Below are 20,704 nucleotides of genomic sequence, written 5' to 3' on the forward strand. Positions count from 1 at the left end.
TATATATATATATATTGCTTTATGACGATAGAGAGAACATTATTTTTTCGCTACCAGACGAATATCATTATTACAGTTGATTTATAATTCGATTTTAAGACGTTTAAGGAAAGATTTAAGAATGAAAAACGGGGTATTGTAGTGCCGACCTCTTTTTCAACTTCTACTTCTTTTTTCTGCTTTTTCTTTTTGGCGATCAAATGATTCGTGACATTCTATATATGTAATCATTTCATAATTTGGACTTGTTTGAGTAAAGTGGAACGATTAATAAACTATACTTTTTTTTTAACGCAGTGTTTGGACCTTTGATTTGACGATATACACAGAAAATCGAAATTCTCATTTGAGGAAGAGAAGACAAAGTAAGAAGAGTGACACATCAACATCCCCAAATACAAATTTACTCAGACTCTCATTATTGGAGTAACTTCTCTAAAGAAAATAAATCCCAGTTATATAGTTGTATACTTTTCGTCATATTTTTCAACGAATTATCTTTTCCTATAATTTTTTTAATTAAAGCAAAACATATAAAATGTAATGAATTTTACTTTTTTGTTTTGTTTTGACTGAACACAGAAGTCGGCGTTAGCATATATGCAGTGCTGAACCTGGACCTCAATTTTTCATTACACATATACAAGTGACGAATGAACAGTAATTAGGTGATCCATTATAAAAGAATATATATAATCAAACACAAAAACAATCAAAGATACTGTCCACACTCGGGAAAAAAAAAATCTCTCGTCTCCCAGCCAGTCAAACATATTATGAAATGTATATCAAACAATAAATTTTTATATAAAAAAAATTAAGAAAATAGCCAATTCAAACGTTTGACATTGCTAAATAGCCAACGTTTGGTAAATTTTAGATAAATAACCACTTTCAGACGTAAATCTTAGATAAATAGTCAATGTTTGGTATATGAAAGTGACTATTTACCTAAGATTTACGTCTGAAAGTGTTTATTACCTAAGATTTAATAAACGTTGACTATTTAGCAATGTCAAACGTTTAAATTGACTATTTTCCTAATTGACCCTTTTTATATTAGTCATACATTACAGCCTCAAGTGGGACTAGCTAGGGACATATATATATTAGTTTCTTGATTGGTACTACGTAAAGTAAGCCTTATATATACACACACACATATATCACACATCAGTATAGCTGTGTTTTGTTGGGATTTTTTTTTCTTCTTCTGTTTAGATATTCTCATCATATCTTATATATGCGCGTATGAGTTTCTATTGGGATTTTATTTTCTTGTTTAGATATTTATCATCTCATATATATGCGCGTATGAACTTATTTCTGAGACAATACAAAAAAAAAAAAAAAAAAAAAATCTAAGAAACGTAGTACACAATGATTTAAAGGAAAAAAAAGTAACGAAGACGATATACATTGTGGTTGTGAACAGCGATACGTGTGTACCTACTATAAGCTGTAGAGGACCGTCATATTGCACACGGTTTTGATCATCATATCACGTAAAGATTTCTTTGTACATCTGTTGTACTAGTACTATAAAATATTGATGAACATACATGTTTTTCAACATTTTTTTATGTGACGCCTATCAATTAAGTGTTCCATGACTTCTAGGCAACGAACACCGTACTACTATAGCTAGTACTACAGCAATATATATATATATATATATATATATATATATATATATGTTTGAAATCTGCTGAAATCATTGATTGAATTGAGTATTCGAAAAGATATAATCATGGAATAACTAGGGTGATTTGATCACAGGTGAAACTATAGTTAGTTTGTGATATTAAGGATTAACTGATACTGTAAAGTAGATAGGTTACAAAATCACAGCCTTAAACCTCGGCAAGATTTGTGTCCCCTGTCTGGTCTATGTAACTAATTAAAGTAAGACGAAACGTGTGTAATTGGTGTGTGGGAGTTATATATCTATCTAAAGAGTCATATGTATATATAAAATTATAAATATATATATAATCAGATTATATATTTATTAGTCAATTGTGAAAATCTAAAGGGAAAAGGACAGGAGCAAAATTGCTTCCCTAGCCCCAGCAAAAAAAGATGTTATATGGCCATATCTTTTTGGAGATTTTTGTGTGTGTGTGTATTATATATATACATATGTACATGTATGTATGTATGTATGTATTAGCAAACATGTCGATCAACAACCACGAGAGCCGCTAAAGAAATAGTGCCCTCGAAAAAAAAAAAAAAATTATTTTCAGTTAATACATATGCTATGATTTTGTTTCTGATCATAGATATACCCAACTGATGTGTTTTTTGTACAGATACATCTGAATGTCTAAAAACAAAATCATGTACGAGACTCCGACAAAATGATTGTATAAATATTCATCATTCGTTCTCTACCTTCCTCTCCTTTGGGTTAACCACATAATGATATCATAAAGAGCCCTTAAAGATTTTTGCAAAGTTCTAATATCCTAAAAAAACCAGTCAAGTCGATGAACGATGATAAGGTATATATCTCCAAAGCCCCATAGCCCATAACAATACACAGAATAGTATAGAAGAGAACTAATTGCTAAATCGAGATTATTGAATCGGAAGATAAAAAAAAAAAAGCAGAACCATTTTCATTAATGTACAAATAAATAGAAACATCTCTTACATTATATATATGTATATATATTAAATTTCAAGTTTACCAATAGGATAACCCAAATGAGGATAAAATAAACCACCGAGAAGTTGGCAGATTCTCAATTGTTAAAAAAAACAAAAAAACAAAAAAAAAACTTACAGTATATATCGATAGACAGAGATATATAGAGATAGGCTATACATCTTGGACGACATATATATAGCTGCCCACTTCTCATGAGTATAATCCTGATCATAAATATATAATATACAGAAATCTAATAAAATAAAATAAAAAAACCAGCTGTTAGAGACTTGAGCAGCCAAAACAAAAATTTCGTGCACGTGTAATATATACGCCTAGAAATTCTTAGCTTCTCTATTTTTTTTTTTCTTACACGTACGATTCGACATAAATGTTGAATCTTAATCTGCTGCAAAAGCCCAAAACGCAGTTCCAAAAACAAAATTGTGAAAGAAGAAGAAGAAGAAGAAGTAGAAAGAAAAGCACACAATAATTGAAAACGACGAAGAAGAAGCAAATGAGGCCAATCCTTTTTTAAGTACCTGAATTTGTTTTTCTGTTTATAACTATCATACGAATCAATGCATATTGTTGTTGTGGCTACACGGTGATGAAGAAGAATCACAACAATAGACCTCATAATAATTCCGTCCTTCAAGTATAGCTCCAGAGACACTCTCCGTCGGAGTTCCCCGGCGACTCGTCGGAGGACGGCGTGTTGATTCTCGGCGGACTAACCAGCATTCCCTCCGCCATGTTCGCCAGCAGATTCGGCATGTTCAGAATCGCCTCTTCGTCAATAAACTCTCCGCCATTATTATTATTATTATTACTATTCTCATGATTATTACTTTCACTCTCATTACTCACCGCCGCCGTCGTTTGGTTGGTCCCGGCGGCTTCCTCGCTAAACGGCCATTCCATCGGAGCCGTCTCCGCCGCCTTGGGATCGTCCTCCGGCGGCGGAGGAGGCGCCGGCGCCTTTCTAGCCTCGGCGGCGCGGGCGGCGGCGGAGCGGATTTCGGAGGCTGACGTGGAGGGCGGGACGGGATAGGCGGCGGCGGAGGCGGGGAAGTTGAGAGCGGCGTCTGAGCCCTTGAGAGCCAGCGCGGCGGCGTCGTAGGCGGCGGCGGCCATCTCCGGCGTGGGGTAAGTGCCGAGCCATATCCGAGTGGTCTTCCTCGGCTCGCGAATCTCCGACACCCATTTCCCGCTCCGGCACCGGATCCCCCGGTACACCGGGTGCCTCCGGGGAGACCCCGCGCCGCCCCGGGGAGACCGCGACGGCGCTGATGACGTGGACTGCCCCGGCGCGTACTCCAGCGGCGGAGTACAGAAAAGCGGCGGCGGAGGATTTGGGTTTGGGTTTTGCTCAGTGGGTTTGTCGTTTGGAATGTCTGAAGGGAAAGGTGGATTGTTAGCCATGTACGACGGCCACCACATAGAACGGAGGTTATAATTTTGTTTATGTATTTATATATTTGTGTATATATATATATATGTATTTCGCACATGGGCTCTCTCTGGAGTCTGGGCCTCTTGCGATCTGCGTCTCTCTCTTTTTATACATTTCTGATTATTATCTCAATTGGGTTTGAGACCGAGAGAGAGAAAGAGAAAGAGAGCGTGGGAAACTCGCGGATCAGTGTTGTTTTTAATGATAATAAAGATATTAGTTTAATGTTTGAAAAAATGGTTTTGAGGGTTTCATTTCCTTTTTTTTTCTTTTTCTTTTTTCTTTCTCATTGCGTTTGATTTGACTGTGTTTCATTCATGGGTGTGGGTTTGTCCTTTTTATATATATATATATATATATATATATAAAAGTGGGGAGAGAGAGAGAGAGAGAGAGAGAGAGAAAGGGCTTTTTTTTTTTAATATAAGAGTGAGGCCACACAGAGCACACGTATTGGCCAAATAAGGCTCTCTCTCTCTCTCAGCTGAATACCCCATGTAGATAGCTAGCGATTAGCTGTAATTAAACGGTACACGAAGAAATAATTATAGACTTGGGTTCGTTACTTCCATTATATGAAGTCTTGTCAAATCTATATAAAAATAAAAAAATTGAATTAATTAGATATAGTACAATAGTGGCGCTTCTCTAATTCGATGCCGGATTCGGATCATGCTCACCACCACTCACCAACTTAATTTTTTTTTTTTTATTTCTTATTCTAGTTGATTCTACACTTGTGTAAAGGTTCAATGTCACTTGTATGTATATTTTTCTGATTTTTTTTATTTTATTTTATTTATGGTAAATATTTTATTCCATCAGTTTTACGTACCAAACTCGATTATAATAGGCATATTATAAGTGTAACTTCGCTGAATTCCTTTTTTAAGCCGATCGGCTTAATTCTTTTTTATTTTATTTTGAAAGATTGAGCTAGAAATCATTAGGTTTATAAATAGTATCACGCCCTGAGGCAAACGTACCTGGTCATCGATGTTTTATTTTTTATTATTATGTTTTTTTTGGTCAATTGAAGTTATATACACTGTAGAGACGAAATCATTAATGTACGTGTTTCAAGAGTAAATAATTACTATAGATCTATGATTCGAAGACGAGTAACTGTTTTTTTTTTAAAAAAAAAGAGATAACATGAGGATTTTATATGTAATATTTTATCCTAATATAGTATGTATGAGTAAACCAAAGTAGGCACGAAGCCAAGTGGTGGCCAGGGGGGGCTATAGCCCCCTCTCAAATTTTTTTTTTTTGCACTTTTTACCCAGTTTTTCATTTATTTTTACATTTTTTTACCTTCAAAATTTACAAATCAACCCCCCATGAACTTTTTGTTGTAAATTAGCCCCCCCTAATTTATATTCCTGGCTTCGTCCCTGAACCAAAGCACATATTATTTTTCTTAAAAAACTAAAATAGACTTTTTGTTGTTGCTGTTTGTAAGTGCTTATTTGAATTTGAATGTAAATTATTTGTATGGAATTTTATTTTTGTGATGTGGACATATGTCATTCTTTTGTTCAAAAATCCACTTTATTGATTTGTGTTAATACAAAATTTAAAACCTTTATTTTTATTTTCTGAAACCCTAATTAAAAAAAGGTCAAGTTGTCGGGGAAATAAAGCCCCGACCCATACATATCTAGCTTCGCGCATGGACATCGGAATTTCGTCAATACGAAACAATCTGTACTTTTCTTCTCATATGGAAGAGTTACAAAACTGTTCCGGCTAATGTTCATCGACAAAAAAAAAAACAAAAAAAAACAATTCATGTCAATTCTGAATATACTTGTATATATATACATATAAAATAACAGTCAAAGCACTTGCATCATATGTAACTTTATCAAACGTGACAGCTGAATTAATAATCCTCCAAATGTCAATTTCAATACTAAAATCTCTCTATTTTTTAAGATTATATGTTGAGGAAAGTACTTTGTCATTATTACTCTCTATTACTCTAACTAGCTAAACCAGAGTATTTACACACACATATAATACGTCAATATATGGTTCTATAGTATGGAACTTGGCTATTATGAAGTGCAGTTATATAAGAGCAGGAATATGGATTGCAGATTTTATGTTTTTTCTACAGTTTATCAATTTATGAAAGGGATGGGCATGATTCGTGCGTGCTAAATGTGTGCATCCCATTTATATATAGTTGAGCATTTTACAATAAAGTTAAATGATGCCCATATGCATTTATAATATGACCAAATAACAGCAGAAACGAACCCTTACATATAATATATTATAAATCCAATTGCAAATATTGTGCTTTATATACGCAAAAATTCAACGCCAAATTTAATTCGTTTATTTTGTTTTGATCTTTGGTACATTCCAATTAAAATTATTTTTAATTTCGTTCATTAAGTCACCAGTTAAGGTCATAAAAAAATATTTAATTTAGTTAGTCAAATTACGGAAAATTCAATATTTTATATTTGGTCTTTTTTTTGAAGATTTTTATATTTGGTCTTTAAATTAGGGCCATTGTTTGAATTTGCTACATAAAAAAATGGGGAAAACTAGTCCCTAAAGTCATATGTTATTATATATATATATATATATATATATATATTTGTATGAAGTTAATTTTTTTTAAAGAGAATGAAAGAACATAAAAAGGACACGTGAAAGACAGGAGTGGGGCGCAATTGTAATTTCAAATAAAATAATTAAAGTTATCCCCCAATATTATGTTACTGTTATTTTCTTAACTCTTTTCTCTCTTAGGTCATAATGTCACAACTACATGGAGAGTTTTATTTTTTGCGTTTAAATTCACTATTTTTTTTTTTTTTTTTGCAATTAAAGTAGATCTAATTGACATTAAGTTATATATTTGAAAAACAATCCCAAATATCAATGAAACTAACAAGGCAATTTAATAACTTCTGATATTTTTAATAGTCTTTTATGAAATATACTAAACAAAAATTTAAATAATATTGTTTGGTTTAAATAAAATTATATTTATTATACTACCAATTCATAATTTAGAATAGGCCTGTTTACTTCTGTAAACTGTAACGCCTCAATTAAAAACAAAATGCTACATTTCACTTTTCTATCTTTTTCCTGTGTACTTTATACATACTCTACAAATGCCTGTTCAAATGTTTGACCAATGAAACAAAGTACTTAATTATTTTCCTTTTCTAAATAGAGAAGACAAAGTTCGATATAGACAAATGATAGTACATAGATTGAATTGTGTCCCTACGGTATGTGGTTCTACTTCTATAATAGAGCGTTGTCAGTATAATATACACACGTATACAGTGTGTAATTTTTTTTCTTTCTGAAAAGACTCAATATGGATATATATATATATATATTGAAGATTATTTCATAAAAAAAAATATGTGGCGAAAGTAATTCTATTGGCTTATTTCTGCAAACCACATACTTGATGCTACAATAATGCAACAAGGAAGGAAAAAATTCTGTGACCAGAGCAGATATATAGAAATAGAAATGTATACAGTTCATTCTCTACAAATTTCAGAGAAATATTATTTCCGAAAATAAAAACACGGCTTTCTTGTAGAATCATAGTAATGACATGTGGAGGACCTTCGAAAGTCACCATCATCAATTCGTCTTAAAGGTTGCCCACATGTACCAAAAATTTAAGTGTCAAATCACTTTCTTGAATATATTATTATCCCCCCTTTTTTTTTTACCCATGTATAATAATATTATTATAAAAGTAAATAAACGACCCAAAGCAATGATTTGGGTTTAATACAGTAAACCACAACTTATCTTCTGTAAATAGAATGATCTGCTAACATACAAAATTCCATGGAACATAATACAATTTCCTAGTTAAGAAAAAAAAATCAATTGTTTTGAATGGTTTTTACTTGAAGATTTTGTTATCTGAAGGGGCTAACATACAAAATTTAAATATTGAACAAGAAGTTGAAAATGATATGTTAAAACGTCTTAGAGCAATCATATTGTAAAAAAATTTCAGTAGAAAAAAAAATGCGTATAGCTCTCATTGATTGAAAATAAAAAGATATTGAAAAATAATGACTAAAAAGATAAAAGTAATTGATAATATTTACATTTGAGAAATCATCAAGGAGGTCAAAGTTCATGAGTGACTTTTGGGCTCGATTTGAGTGTTAAATGCAATCTTTGCAAACTGCTAAAGCGTCAATATCTAGGAGTTAAGATAGAACGCCTCTTGTCAGAGGATCGAAACAGTGAAGACTAGAGATCGTAAGAATATCACGAGTCATACTTGATGAGAAACGTATTCTTTCGTGTTGCCTCCACCATGCCAAAATGTCAATATTCTCATTTACCAGTGATATAATTAAACTCGTGTATGTTGCAAAATGTGATGTCGTCATGTTCATATAGCTAGGTCTTGAGAATTCATGCGATGATTTTGCTCCTTCTCTTGGAGAGATGATTGAGGAGATACACTTGCTCTATACACAAACTGATGAAGAGCTCAAAAAATCTGGTGACTTTGTTGATTGCGTCTTGATGAAGGGTAAGTTTGAGAACTAGTGTATTAATCTCCGCTTTTTAAACACTGAAAAGCTCATGAAAACCATTCACGAGCCTCTTGTGATGGTGTGTAACGCAATCTTGTCGAACTAATAAACCTTTTAAGAATTGTAAGAAGATAATATCTCCTAAAATATAATACGGGGATAAAAATGCTAGCAAATTCACACAAATAAGAAATATTTCTTGACCCCATTACTTAAATTTTTTTGGTCTCATTAACTATCGTAATATACACTCTTGGAAAAATTGGATAGTAGTCATTTTGTGGAAAATGTTGCGCGATTGTGCATATATAAATTAAGAATTTATAAATAAGAAATGGGTATACATCGCATTTAAAGTACTACAAGCTTGAGAATAAAAACGACGTTCAAAAAGTAACAAAATTTTAGTCATTCAACTATCAATGGAGGGTTAGAGTATCATCACCACAAGAGTTTTTAAATGGCCTCTAAACAAAAAAGATTGTTAGTATTAAAAACATGGAGTTCGAACGGATCTCGTTCTCTAGATGAAAGATTCACTCATGGAGAGAGTTTGTGAGGACTAGAGAGAGAGAGTGGTGAATATTTTTTTTTTTTTTTTTTTAAGAATAGGAAGGGAGATTTCTGTTAGCAATATCAGTAAAATATTGTGCGGGAATAAGACAATTTGTGGAAATGAAATAAAATGATTTTCCAGAAAATAAATGAAACAAAATAAAAATACTATGGACACAAACGAAGTAAACCTTAACCAGTTTGAACAAAAACATTAAAGAAACAAAAAAGGATATCGAGGCCCGTTGAACAGTTTCTTTGAAACTTTTTATCGCTCTTCCACAAGTACTGGCAAAAAAGAGCGAAAGCCTTTCAGGATACAACGACAATTAGGCGAACTTAGCACCACTCGGCTCGACTATGGCGAACTTGAACTACAGTTTGAATACTACCACCTGACTACATAAAAACACACAATTTCGGAGGGAAATATGTGAGCAAGAAACTTGTTGGTTTCGGTGTGTTCGAATTAGAGGTCTCCTTATATAGGCCGAGCCAAGCATTTGGTTACAAAACATTCAACAAGCGTTTATAGATTGTTGACATACAAAAATGTCATAACAATTGTCCGACGAAGAACATTAGGCTCCGAGCACGCAGTCCCGAGCACATAAAAGTCCCAGGCAGAATTTTCTCTAAGTACAGATGAATCTAGTAAAAGAGAGAACGTAAATGAGGGTACTTTGTGATAGGTGAGATTTTTGGCGTGTACAAATCTTCTTTGTTGCTTTGTGATGCGTGTCGTTCCGCGATTAAAAATAAATTCCTTAAATGAATACCAAGTATAGCAACAAATAAGGGTCGAACCCACGAGAACCTAGATTAATTAAATGACTAACTAATTTCATAAAAAAATAAATGTAGTACAAAGAATTTGGGGTTTTGGTAGTCATAAAGTTAACAACAACAAAAAAAACCAAACAGGGAAAAAACACGGTTAAAGTTTCACTCGCACCCGCAACAATCCTATTCAATCTTTGTTCGACAATACTCGCACAACTCATATAAAATCAACGTCCACAGAAAATCGACACACGCGACCAATAATATCCGCAATCCTTTGATATTAGCTAATCATGACGTTACGCCGATAAAAAGCCCTAATTGCTAAACAACCTAGTGAACACGCGCCCTAAATTTAATCTAACAATAACAATGAGTTTTGAAAGAAAGACGAACATAATAATATAAATTCAATACGCGTGATTCAATTAATTCCGGTTATTCTTTTCATTGCGTTTAAAAGATCCTCGCGAAATCCGTAACCGTAGTCGCACCACTAATTGCTAACAATCTTAATAATTACGAATTAAAATTGCAAGTATGGCAATGAACGATAATATTCCTATCTAGATGATCAATCTAAACGGAATTATAACAATTTAATAACAATGAACAAATTGAAAAGAGATAACAACTTCAATATGAGAAATAAGAAGCAAAGTCTGCACCAAGATCTTCAATTCACGTTTTGGGATTGAAATTCCCTTTAACCGTTCAAAGCGTAACTAGAGTTAATTAAATAAAAAAAATACAAGCAATAGAAAAAAGAAAGAAAATAGAACGAGTTTGAGAGTCGGGACGGTCTCCATTGGGAAACTATATGTATCCTGGTTGTCGCCGAAAGTCCTCTTCTCTCTTCGTGGTCTGTACAACTCTTCTTTATCTCTGAAAATCATAGTCTAAGTGTGTTAGGTTAAAATCCCATAGTCCCATTTTAATTAGAATTCGAATGAGCTTTAATTGAGTTGAAAATGGCTTTTAACGAAGCTATACAGCGGTGCAACCACTGTTTTGTTCATCTTTATTGTGGTTGATCCGTTTTCTTCCAAAAAATTGATATTTAAGCTTCAAACTCGCCCGGAATCACCTAAATATATGTAAACACTCAAATAATAAGATGTTCAATTATAAACGTGATTTTAAGTGATTACAATGAATAATGTGGTTAAGAGTGATCATCAATTGAATCAGAATTATGCACTTATCACTTTGCTTCCCTTTTATAGTGGAGAGTTTGAAGATCATGGAGTGATCAGGTCCATGATGTGATAGTTACTTTGTAACTTCTCCTATTGTTCTATGCGAGTGAGTGGCTATTTTGCATAATCGCTTCATGCGTTATCTTTATAAGGTAACTGTTGAGCACGTGTTCTTAGATGATTATTATTTAAATTATGATATGGACACGTTTTCTTAGTTTTACTAGTGTTTAGACCTACTAGCTTATCTTCTCTTCGAAGTTTTGCTCGGTAGGGTTCGTTCTTACCTTATGAACGAGTCGTTCCTTAAACTTAATGAGCCATCGGGCCAATTTGACTCAGGCTCGGTGCTGGATTTTTACTGTTCTTCGAGGGTCCGAGGACATGATCGGAGGGTTCGAACACTGTGCTAATTATATGAGTAACATAGACAATGAATGCTATTAAATGCTCGCCCATTATTGCACATTTAAACACGAAATGTACAACTTCATTAGTGCACGATTACAAGGCTTTACCCACCACTTAGCGCACGGGTTCATATATAAAACCGTAGCTTTAATGGGCTATTATAATAACAATAAATTAAATATTTTATTTTATTTTAAAACTAAAATATAATTCAAAGGACAAATTTATGGATTAGGCACAACCCATCCCACCCGACCGATCGGCGGCGGCGCACGTGCATGGTAGACTTGGACTTCTCTAAGCCCCTCTCCCTGCCCCTATACAAAATTGGATCACCCTTGGAAATCCAAACTTTTGAGCACAAATTATTTGCATATATAATTAAGCACTAAAAAATGCACATATCTCTTCCATGTAAGCACACTAAAGTACAACACTTTCACTACTCTTTCACAATAATTAGTATTTTTCAACACACTTTGAGCATAAATTTCTCATTCAATATGACATTGATTTTGGTAAATAAATATTCAATCTTATACCCGTCGCAACTAGGAATTATAAAAAAAACGGTGGAATTAATCAATTCCGATGAGTGGACCTCACTCAAATTTGAGCCACAAATCAGTCACTCACATGTTAATAAATACCATTTATTAACAAAATCTCCAACAATTTCTAAATTTACATTTTCTTAAGGAATTTAGGCATCGAAAAGATGAAAACAGCTACATTAATTTTCGAGACCGTTTGATCTCAACGATATAATGAAAAATAAAACATTGGCGGAATTAACCGAAATGGACTACAATTTATATTTTATTCTAGCCCATTACAAGGATAATAACATAATTCCAAATCTGAATGGAGTTGGAAAAAAATTATGTTGGTTTTTGGATCGTCGGAATAGAATTTTATATTCTCCTTTGTTCCACGAGCTAAGGTTTAGCTATATCGTATTAATTTATCCGCCGGTGTGAGGCTATGACGTAGGAGCAGAATTTGCATAACCCATGAACAAAATATAATGTAGTGTTTATTTCATCATTTTATGTTTAGTTTTAACATTATCAACTTCAAATGCAACCACGTCAAACATTTGTATAACTCGTCACTTAAACTTCCTTTAAATTATTAAATTATCAAGTGTTCGTATTGTTACTCTTTATCATTTTTGTTAACGTTATGTATTCAACCAAATATTATTAATTATAAGATTTTATGTATCCATATTTTTTTTTAATAAGATTTTATGTCCATATTTATCAGACATATTTAGACGTTTATCCTTTTTTTAATATATTTGTTTCTAGATACTCGTTGATTTATCTATAAATTAAAAGTATACATTCCTCAATAAAGGATTTATACATCAATAAAGGTTATCCGGACGGTAAAGGTACCGTAGAGGGAAGTTTCTTCAAGAAAGCTTGAACTTTGCGCAAAGCATGTGATTGTGAACGACAATAACTTAACCCAAAAAAATAAGCATCAAGTTATTCACTTACAAATGAGTACAAAGTAAAAAGTTAAAAGAAAAAAGTAAGAGTTCCCTTATCCAAAACAATACAATCTCACTTGTACACATATACACAAAATAGACCACACGAAAAAAAAAAAGATTATCACATAATGATGTTTGGTTAAGCTCTCCGCCCATTCAATTTCCATGGAGGCTCTGAATTCCTTATTCAACTCGCTCAATCTTCCCGGAGCACTATCCGATGACCGCCCAAAGCCGCGGAGAGATCTGGTGAAGCCTCCGCCGCCGGAGTTCAATTTCCGGGAGGAGATATTGCGGGATTCAACGGCGGCGGTGGCGAGAACTCACCCGGAACTCCTCGATTTGGCAACCGACGGAAGATTGATTTTGGTCGAGAAGAGGCTCTTCGGACCAACTCCGCCGTGGCGGACCGAGTTCGTCGAGCCGGAGGCGATTTGGATCATCGGAACGAGCCACGTGTCCGCCGAGTCCGCCGCGGATGTCGAGCGAGTCGTCCGCCGAGTCAGCCCCGACAACGTCGTCGTCGAGCTCTGTAGAAGCAGGCAATTATTCCAATCTCGTAACCATTGCCTTCATATATATATGTATAGATATGCATTAGGTTATTTTGGAGTGTGAATTTTTCAGAGCGGGGATTATGTACGCGTCTGAGAAGAGGAACGAGGAGAGATTTTTACGGTCAAACATGTTTTCGTTGACCGGCGATGGGTTTTTGGGTGCAATTGGTCGTAGCATAGACTTAGGTAAAAAAAAAAAAAAAAAACCGACAATCGATAAGTGAAAAAAGAAATAACTGTTTTAATTTAATGCCTACAAACTGTTTGTCATTATGCCCAAGAGAAAATAAGAATTAAATTATTTGTCTGACAGGGGGTCAAACTGCCCTAGCGCTACGCCTGCTTTTGGCTCTTTTCTCCTCGAAGATCTCCTCCGGCATTGACCGCCCTTTCGGCGACGAGGTAATTAATTAGTATTATTATTATTAAACGGTAACTAAAGTAATTAATCATGTAATAAGTATTTTATTTACTGTTAATGAATGGAATGAAATGCAGTTTCGGGCGGCTCGAAGAACGGCCGAGGAAGTTGGGGCCCAAATAGTTTTGGGGGACAGGCCAATCGAAATAACTGTATGGAGTGAATGTCTGCAAATATTTACTCTTTCGGATTAATTAAAGTAAATTAATGTGTATATATTTATGTATGTATGACGTGGACGCAGCTAGAGAGGGCTTGGAATTCTCTGACATGGACTGAGAAAGTGAGCTTGGTGACATCAGTTGTTCGTGGGATAACCTCTTCTTCTGCTATGTCTCAGGAAAACATAAAGGTTTCACCTTTTACCCTAAGAAGGAAAAATAAAATCACCTTTAATGTAAAGTCATTTCTTAAAATAAAAATAAATAAATAAAGAATTGCCTCTCCGTCGTTTCTACTTTCTTTTATTTTTATTTGCAGTCACAGACTCACTGGTCAATAGTTTCGTGGACCTTTTTGTCCCTTATTTATTTTTATTTTTTGGAACTTTCCTTATTTTCTTCTTATTAAATATATTGAATAACTGTATTAACAATTAAAAGAAAAATAAAGAGAGGAGGATTTGTCAAACATTATCATTATATATTTTTATGTGGCTGGGCTGGGGTGTGGCGACTTAATTAGCAAGTCTTCTAAATATAAATATTCTCTATAAAACCTGTGTACCCTCATAACTGGGTTTCAATTAATCTCAGCATTAATATTTTAATTTTTTTTTTCTTAATTATCAAATTATGATGTTGAAGGAATCAAGTGGAGATGATAGCTCATTCCAGCTCTACGAGAAGCTCAGTTTATCTTATCCCTCTCTCCTTCCGCCTCTTATACACGAACGAGACACTGTAAGTAATTTCATTATAACATACGACAAAATAGTAATTTACAGCAATACATAACATATATGTGAAAGCTACGATGATATCTTATAACTCATAGCATTGTCACATCAATACACGACATTTAATTTTTTGCGCCAATGAACTTTTTAAGACTCACAAGTTGAAAGAGAAAACCCAGTGTTAACATAATCAAGGGGGAAAAAAAAGAAAGAAAAGGACACAGTACATCAATGCATTTCCTTTGATGAAAAAGAAAAAAGACACAGTACATGTAACTTCAATACATATGAAAGAAAAAAAAAATGCGTGTGACAGTAACTAAATGTGTAGCTTGTTTCTTTTTCTGTCCGAGAGATTTTTTCCTCTTTTCACCGAGTTTCTTTTGTCGTTGATGTTGAACATGAACTTCTGTGCATAGAAATCATTATGCCAATGCACACACACACATACACACACACACATATATACATATGATAAGGATATCTATATTGTGACGTGTCAGTACATAGCGTGGTCCCTGAAGCGAAGCAAAGCGGTGAACGAAGGCAAGAGGATTGTTGGGGTGATTGGAAAGGGACACATGAACGGTGTGATCTACGCTTTGGTGTCTGATCAGGGAAATCTCCGATTCAGAGACATCGCGGCCAGAGACAACGTTGACAATAACCCTTTTCTCGTCGGACTTTTCAAGGCCTTGCTTAGAGACACTCTCATTGGCCTCTTTCTCTGGGCCTTGTATGATCAACTACTCACAAATCACATTATAACTGCTTTCTAGGGTTATCACTGTACAGAGTTTTTCCCAAACGTGGAATAATGGAGTTTTCCATAATTCGTTCCGAAAGTTCGCTACCTTTTTTTTTTTTTTTTTTTTTTTTTTTTCAGCTAATGCTTTATATATGTATAAATACAGTTCATAATTTTTTCACGTTGTAATTCTTTGTTGTTAATTATATTTTCTTATACATGTAGTTTTTGTATGATAAAAAAAAATTTGTTTTCATTATTTTTGTTTACATGTTTAGTCTCTATTCATATTTCTTAATTTTTCTTTTTGTTTTGTTCGGAGTTTCTAAATATTGTGCATTATTAATAAAGGTGGAGATTTAGGTTAAAAAAATGATATATTTTACTCATTTTTTAATTTAATATTGTTTGGTTAAACAGTAAGCAAATTAGCATATTTTTTTTCGAAATTTTTGTAAATAGTGATAGATAATTATAAAAGTTACGGTTAACAGTACTTAACCAGTAATCGAAATATTCCAGTTGAAGTTAACCCAGGTTCATCCTAACTGTATCTTTATATTTATTTTTCTGGGACATGGAAACAGATTAATCTATAAATAAACAGTGATTTGTTATAAACTACCTAGTACAATTTTAATCAAACTTAGAGAGGTAAAAATATTATTTCTAAGTTTAACGGATTTGAATATATTATCTACACTGATTTAAAGGAAACTGATTATTCCATCCCATTTCACTGAATATTGGACTGAGGTCCTCATTGATATTGTATCTCCAGAAAAAGAAGAGAGAGAGAGAGAGAGAGAGAGAGAAGGTTCCAAAGCGTTTTTTTTTTTCCTTCTCAAATCTCAATTCGTTCTAATCTTGATTATTCATGCCCATTTTTAGAACCGAAAGTTCTGAAAGACAATATATTATTGACAATATATTATCCCTCTCAATTTTCTCAACTCCAAAAAGGAAAAAACAAAATCTAGAATACAAAAGCTTTCTAGTTTAATGGCCACCCTTTGGAATAGTACATGATTCATATCGTCTGTCTCATTCAGTAAAATCATACTTAAATAGTTTTTTTTTTTTTAAAGATTAACACAACTACATAAAAATAAAAATAAATATTAAATAACTTGAATTCTAAAATAAAATAAAAAACAGTTGGACTTTAAGACTACTTTAAGAACAATCATTCTCGCAAATTTTCTTACGTAATTGAACCATTTTCCCCCCCCTAAACTTTATGAATTAACATCTCTAACATCCTGACCTCAAAATAAAAGTTCTGAAAATCCATGCACATTTCAACGACGTGGCTGTATATATCAGCACTGAGTTTCTCTTCTTCTTATTATTCTCGCTTTATTTTTCCCCTTTCTTTGTCTCCATCATAAGAGAAACTCTTCTTGGCTCTTACCACTTGATCATCTTCGAATTCTCATACACGAAACATCAAACAATTTGTATAGACTTGACAGGTCAGAACATTAAATACACAGCGACAAGTCGATTCATAATTCTTCCCAAAAAAAAAAAAAAAAAAAAAAGTGGATTCATAATTTGGTCTGAGAAATTGGAGGCAAAAACATTAAATAGGGTATTCTTGGTGTAAAGAGAAAAACAAAATAGAAATAAAAGGCTCAACTTGAAGATGATATAACTGGACCGTGACAGAAATGTGGCAGCAAAAAAAAGTTGTGTTATAATATATAGTTGGGTCCACATAATTTAAACCACCATACGGAATATACAAAAACTACAACAATAATAATAAGATTAGAATGTGGATTGTTGCGATTTTTACGTGCGCAAGTGCACGTGTCGCTCAAGTAATATAGTGAATTAAGTACGAGTGTCGATCTCACGAGGAACAAGCTTAATTAACAAACAAATCAATTAGCCCGAATTGAACTAAAAGGAAAGATGGAAAGATGTCACAAATTATTGACAAGTTTTAAAACAATTAAATAACAAAATAATCAAATAAAAAGTGTAAGCAGAAAGAGAGGCTAAGGCTTCATGGGTTTATTCAACGGTTTGGATACACGAATTTCATGCACAATCAATAAACAACTCACTACTCTTTGCTAACCATACTCACAAAAATATTATTGCTAAATCTCTCTCGAGCATCTAACAACCTATGTCAAAATTAGGAAAATTTTCTCTCGATCTCAATCCCTAACAACAACATGCATTAATATCAAGAGCATTCACACGATTCTATGGCAACCTAACTATCTCTAGCCTAGGCATGCATCATAGTAATTCAAACCAAAACACTAACAACCTAATCTTTCTCAAGCATCAAGTTGAAGTATAAAATCATGAACAAGGTAGCTAATCTCGATCAAGCATTAAAAACGGATTTGAATTAAGCAAAGTAGTAGAGAATGAGAATTGAATTTCAATAAATTAAATTAAATCTATAACCGAATCCTAAACCCGCTACGCCATAGTCCTTAATGGAATTAGTTCATGGCATAGCGAGAAAACAAAAATAAAATAAAAGAATAGGAAGAAAAAGAAACCATAATTAAAAACTAAATTGAAAATTAAAATACGGGAGTTCAAGAGTAAAAGAGAAGAAGAAAACTGTAATTGGCGCGAATTGATGAAGAACGGCTCTCCTCTTTCTCTCTATCTCTCCCAAACACTAAGTGAAAACAATGAAAAAGTGCAAAAAGTCCTAAACAAGAGGTTGAGAAGTGTATTTATAGGCTTAGGTCGAAATTAGGGTGTTTCCTCTAATTTTCGGAGTAGACTGGGTAACAAAACTTGATCCGACGGCCCAGATTGCTCCAGAAAACGCGTTTCCTCTTTTGGATTCGCGCACCTCTCGGCGCGCGGTATAGGGTTCGCGGCGCGAGGTAGTTCTTCTCGGGAGGTCGCGTTCCGAGCTTGACGCTCAGGGATTTTCGACGCTAAAGTTCTTCAACCTCGTGGCGCGCGGTCTGGGGGTCGCGGCGCGAGGTTAACAATTCCATAACCTCACGAAACGCGCAAACTGCTCGGAGATAGCTCGGGATGATTTCCATACCTCGCGGCGCGCACTAGGAGGGTCGCGGCGCGAGGTCTAGATGTCTTCTTGACTCCTTCTTCGTTCTTGACTCGTTTTTTATCCCGAATGCCTCGATTTGTGCTCAGAGTATCATAGAAATTCCATTTTTGACCTGAAAACCTTCAAAACACACGAAAAAGCTCAAAACTACTCAAGAACAAGCTCGGATTTAGTTGAGATAATAGGAGTTTTCTACGTACGACACCTATTATTGATCATAATGCAATTTGAATGACTGAAATTCACTCTCTAGAAATTGAGCCGCCCTATAAGTATGGGAGAGCAGATTGCCACAGTTCACAAGAAGAGCTCAGAGACATCTCGAAAGGGACCATTAAACTTATTATCAACATAACTATATATATGAATTTTTCTCATCCTCCAAATACAAGCGTTACTATCACAAATGGTCCATTATTATTCACGCTTGTTATTTATTGATTGTTTGTTTATTTAACTATTTAGTTTTGATAGCGAGTCGGTATCCGTACTGTATATGTAACTCCCCAGTAGTCTAACTACATCTTCTTTTTTTTTTTTTTTTTTTTTTTTTGCAATGCTGTTATGATGTATACTTGTGGATGTAACATCATTAAATCCTCTTTACTATACAAATGTCAATTAGGATATGTCACCACATAAACAGTTATCATCCATTAGCCTAGCTGGTAGGTCACTTATTTCTAATTATCTCAATCACATATATGGACCATTGCCCATGAATAATTTGGTTAAAATAATATACATATATATATATATATATATATTTATATGTATAAGAGTCGTCTAAAATGTAGTTAACCACCACATCAATAATACGACAAGTCAAGCAGTCATTTTGTTTAATGGACCTATAATTAAGCTTTTAGGGCTAAGACCAAGTCAACTAGCTAGAAGATCTCTAGTGATGATCAGAGACTTAAAAGGGGCACTACAACCTAAAAAATCGCTGCTAAATTGGTTTCAGATGCGACTTTAGCCGCAACAAAAGTCGCGGCTGAAACCTCCTCACTATTTCAAATAGCCGTGATTTTTGTCGTGGTTATTAAGTGCGACTAGTTGCGGCTAAAACCTAAAATGTCGAATTATTGTGACTGTTGACCCAATTTGTTGTAATGGCGCCTTTCGAACTTGGGTCGAAATAGAGCTCGGATAAGTGGAGCTCGAATGATAATTAATCATAAAAGGAATATATTTTGAGGGTAAACTTGTAATAGAAAGAGAATTTGTTTAGCCCAATTTGTAAGCTAATAAAAAAATGGGACAATTCATTCTTTTGAAGGTTAAAATTCTAAACAAAATTAGAAAGAAAATACACTCGATTCATTGTTTGATATCGAGAGTCGAGTACATAATCAATTTTTTTAATCAATCCAAATTTATGCACAAACAATATAGATATATATATATATATCTATATATATATATATATATATATATATATATATATATTCTCACAACAGTTTTATTAAAATATATATTGACATATATATACCTAACCTATGGGCATGACATTAAACTCTATCTTTTAAGGTTGATCAGATGTCTGCTTGTGCCAACTGTAACAGGTCCCCAACTACAAAACTAAGCATGGTAAATTACATATGCACTTAAAAAGCAAAGAGTTAATTAATTAACTAATTAATTAAATAATCAATGAGCCAGAAAGAGATAGCTATGTCAATAAATTATAGTTTTGACTCTTCAAAAAGAAATGAACATCTTCTTGTAGTGTGAGCACATTGCACATGAAATTTAAGGCATATGTCTTCCAAGTGAAATATACACACCATAAGCCAAAAAAGCAATGCTATATCACTTTTTACTTTTCCGTAATTACTTCATACAAATTCATCCGAAAACAAATTCGTCACACATGCATGGCCTTATGAGTTAGGAATT

The 20,704-nt window shown here is 33.7% G+C and overlaps 2 protein-coding genes across 2 annotated transcripts; one reads left to right on the forward strand and one right to left on the reverse strand.

Annotated features, from left to right (window-relative positions):
* Positions 1–3,203: 3,203 nt before the first annotated feature.
* LOC149380062 (ethylene-responsive transcription factor ERF027-like) lies at positions 3,204–4,373 on the reverse strand. The gene has a single exon (XM_089604422.1). It carries the CDS (start codon positions 4,097–4,099, stop codon positions 3,311–3,313), a length of 789 nt encoding a protein of 262 aa, XP_089460548.1. The 5' UTR covers positions 4,100–4,373; the 3' UTR covers positions 3,204–3,310.
* An 8,674-nt stretch (positions 4,374–13,047) lies between these two features.
* On the forward strand, positions 13,048–16,134 carry LOC149380063 (TraB family protein). The gene is made up of 7 exons (XM_089604420.1): positions 13,048–13,662; positions 13,748–13,863; positions 13,991–14,079; positions 14,176–14,250; positions 14,343–14,450; positions 14,905–15,000; positions 15,500–16,134. Exons 1-7 carry the CDS (start codon positions 13,286–13,288, stop codon positions 15,773–15,775), a joined length of 1,137 nt encoding a protein of 378 aa, XP_089460546.1. The 5' UTR covers positions 13,048–13,285; the 3' UTR covers positions 15,776–16,134.
* Positions 16,135–20,704: the final 4,570 nt, after the last annotated feature.

This window comes from Urtica dioica, chromosome 12 (assembly GCF_054948205.1).
Source record: "Urtica dioica subsp. dioica isolate 48M chromosome 12, U.dioica_male_clone48M_v1_H2, whole genome shotgun sequence".
In the NCBI taxonomy this organism is placed as follows: domain Eukaryota; kingdom Viridiplantae; phylum Streptophyta; class Magnoliopsida; order Rosales; family Urticaceae; genus Urtica; species Urtica dioica.